We start from the raw sequence: 2,740 nt of genomic DNA on the forward strand, positions 1-2,740 counted from the left end.
TAGAAATACCACTGTTAAAATAGTGCTCAATACATCAATTGTAGAGAGATATAGAAATACCACTGTTAAAATAGTGCTCAATACATCAATTGTAGAGAGATATAGAAATACCACTGTTAAAATAATGCTCAATACATCAATTGAAGAGCGATATGGAAATACCACTGTTAAAATATTGCTCAATACATCAATTGTAGAGTGATATAGAAATACCACTGTTAAAATAATGCTCAATACATCAATTGAAGAGCGATATAGAAATACCACTGTTAAAATAATGCTCAATACATCAATTGAAGAGCGATATAGAAATACCACTGTTAAAATATTGCTCAATACATCGATTGTAGAGCGATATAGAAATACCACTGTTAAAATAGTGCTCAATACATCAATTGAAGAGCGATATAGAAATACCACTGTTAAAATAGTGCTCAATACATCAATTGTAGAGTGATATAGAAATACCACTGTTAAAATAGTGCTCAATACATCAATTGTAGAGTGATATAGAAATACCACTGTTAAAATAGTGCTCAATACATCAATTGTAGAGTGTTACAGTATTATATTTGAATTATTAATAGCTTGTGTGTATTACCTTAGCAATTTGTTGATTATCAGAACTCGAACATCAAAGAATCACAACTGTATTGTAATATATATTAACATTAACTAACGTGTTGATGTAGATAATATAACAGGCTATTAAAGAGACAGATTCGCCACATTGAAGAGTTCAGGTGAAGTTGACCCGGATATGTTTGAGAGAGAATGCTACAAGGGTGAAGAGAAATCCAATGTGTTCCACTATAATTGAGAAAAACAACATGTTCTATTTATGATCAAATTAGAAAAAAGTTAAAAAGGACGAACAGTATGATTCAACCAACAGAAAATATTTACATCTACATACAATAAGCATATTTATTTGTTATTCTGTTTTATCTAAATTTATCTTGATATAGTAAATTATGCTTGCTCCATCAATCCTCTCAGTTTTTACATTCAGATTTAGTTCTCTTGTGATAATTAAACGACGTTTTCCAGGTAAAACACTTCTTACAAACATCACATTTATAAGGTTTCTCTCCAGTATGAATTTTGAAATGAACATTAAGACTTTGTACTCTAGTAAAACATTTTTTACAAACATCACATTTGTATGGCTTTTCTCCAGTATGTTTCCTCAAGTGGTACTTGAGTGATGATTTCAAAGTAAAACACTTTCTACAAACATCACATTTGAAAGGTTTTTCTCCAGTATGAAATCTCATGTGATTGTCCAACGATGCTTTCCATGAAAACCATTTATTACAAACATCACATTGGTATGGTTTTACTCCAGTATGTTTTCTCATATGAATATTAAGATCGTTTGATCGGGAAAAACGCTTTTTACAAACATTACATTGGTAAGGTTTCTCTCCAGTATGAATTCTCATGTGTATATTTAGACTGCTTGTCTGAGAAAAGTGCGTGTCGCAAACTTCACATTTATATGGTTTCTCTCCAGTATGTATTCTCATGTGAACTTTAAGATTGGTTTTCCTGGTAAAAAAAATTGTACAAACATCACATTGGTAAGGTTTCTCTCCAGCATGTGTTCTCCTGTGAACTTTAAGTGAACTGTGTACAGTAAAATACTTTTCACAAACTTCACATTGGTAAGGCTTTACATCTTCATGTATTCTCTTGTGAACTTTAAGTAAATATGCAATAGAAAACCTTTTTCTACAAACATCACATTTATAAGGTTTTTCTCCAGTATGTGTTTTCATGTGAACATATAGATAATTTGCGACGGCAAAATCTCTTTTACAAATATCACATTTATAAGGTTTCTCTCCAGTATGTGTTCTCATGTGAACTTTAAGATTGTCTTTCATGGTAAAACATTTTTCACAAACTTCACATTTATAAGGTTTCTCTCCAGTATGAACTTTAGTGTGATGTTTAAGTTTACATGACGTAGTAAAACACTTTTTACAAACATCACATTGGTAAGGTTTCTCTCCAGTATGAATTCTCTTGTGAACATTGAGTGTACATGCCTGTGTAAAACACTTTTTACAAACATCACATTTGAAAGGTTTCTCTCTAGTATGGACTCTCATGTGAGCTTTAAGAACACTTGCCTTGATAAAAGATTTTTCACATACATCACATTGGTGTGAATTCTTGTTTTTGAAAGATTTAACCATGACAAATAATAACTTTAATCCGGTAAAAAGGTGACTTATGTAAAACAAAACTAAACAGGAAGTGAAATAGTTTACGGATGGACTTTAGACTTAAGGCATAGATTTCTGCTACCATTTTACGGATTGGATAAGATTTACAGAGTCTTTGGAGTTTTCAAGGGAGATAACAACAATTAAGCATTAAGATCAACAAATCAGCAAACGAATCAAATAGGCAACCACCAAAAGTTTTGTCAGTTTGTATTTTTCCACGGATGTTATAATTATCGATTTCTCGAGCAAATAATAACAAATTCAAAGACATTATCATAATAACGGAATTATTTTAATTAATCAACCATTCAGATTCAATAGCCACTGTAGACTCTGTGAATTACAAAGATTTTAAGCAACCAATTCAGGTCGTCTTTTGCAATCCGTCTTTCGCCCAAGCTTTACTTAGACAAAGAGGAGCTGGGTAAATAGGGGCTATATTTGGTGTTGGAGTAAATTACGGATTAGAAAAGATTTATAGATTAGCCTAGACTATAGTTTAT

The 2,740-nt window shown here is 31.4% G+C and overlaps 1 protein-coding gene across 1 annotated transcript; it reads right to left on the minus strand.

Annotated features, from left to right (window-relative positions):
- Positions 1–995: 995 nt before the first annotated feature.
- Positions 996–2,204, minus strand: LOTGIDRAFT_179309 (hypothetical protein; the record flags this gene model as incomplete). The annotated part of the gene is made up of 1 exon (XM_009064125.1): positions 996–2,204. The coding sequence occupies one exon, from the start codon at positions 2,202–2,204 to the stop codon at positions 996–998; it is 1,209 nt and encodes a 402-aa protein (XP_009062373.1).
- Between the last annotated feature and the right edge of the window lie 536 nt (positions 2,205–2,740).

This window comes from Lottia gigantea, assembly GCF_000327385.1.
Source record: "Lottia gigantea unplaced genomic scaffold LOTGIsca_60, whole genome shotgun sequence".
NCBI classification, from domain to species: domain Eukaryota; kingdom Metazoa; phylum Mollusca; class Gastropoda; family Lottiidae; genus Lottia; species Lottia gigantea.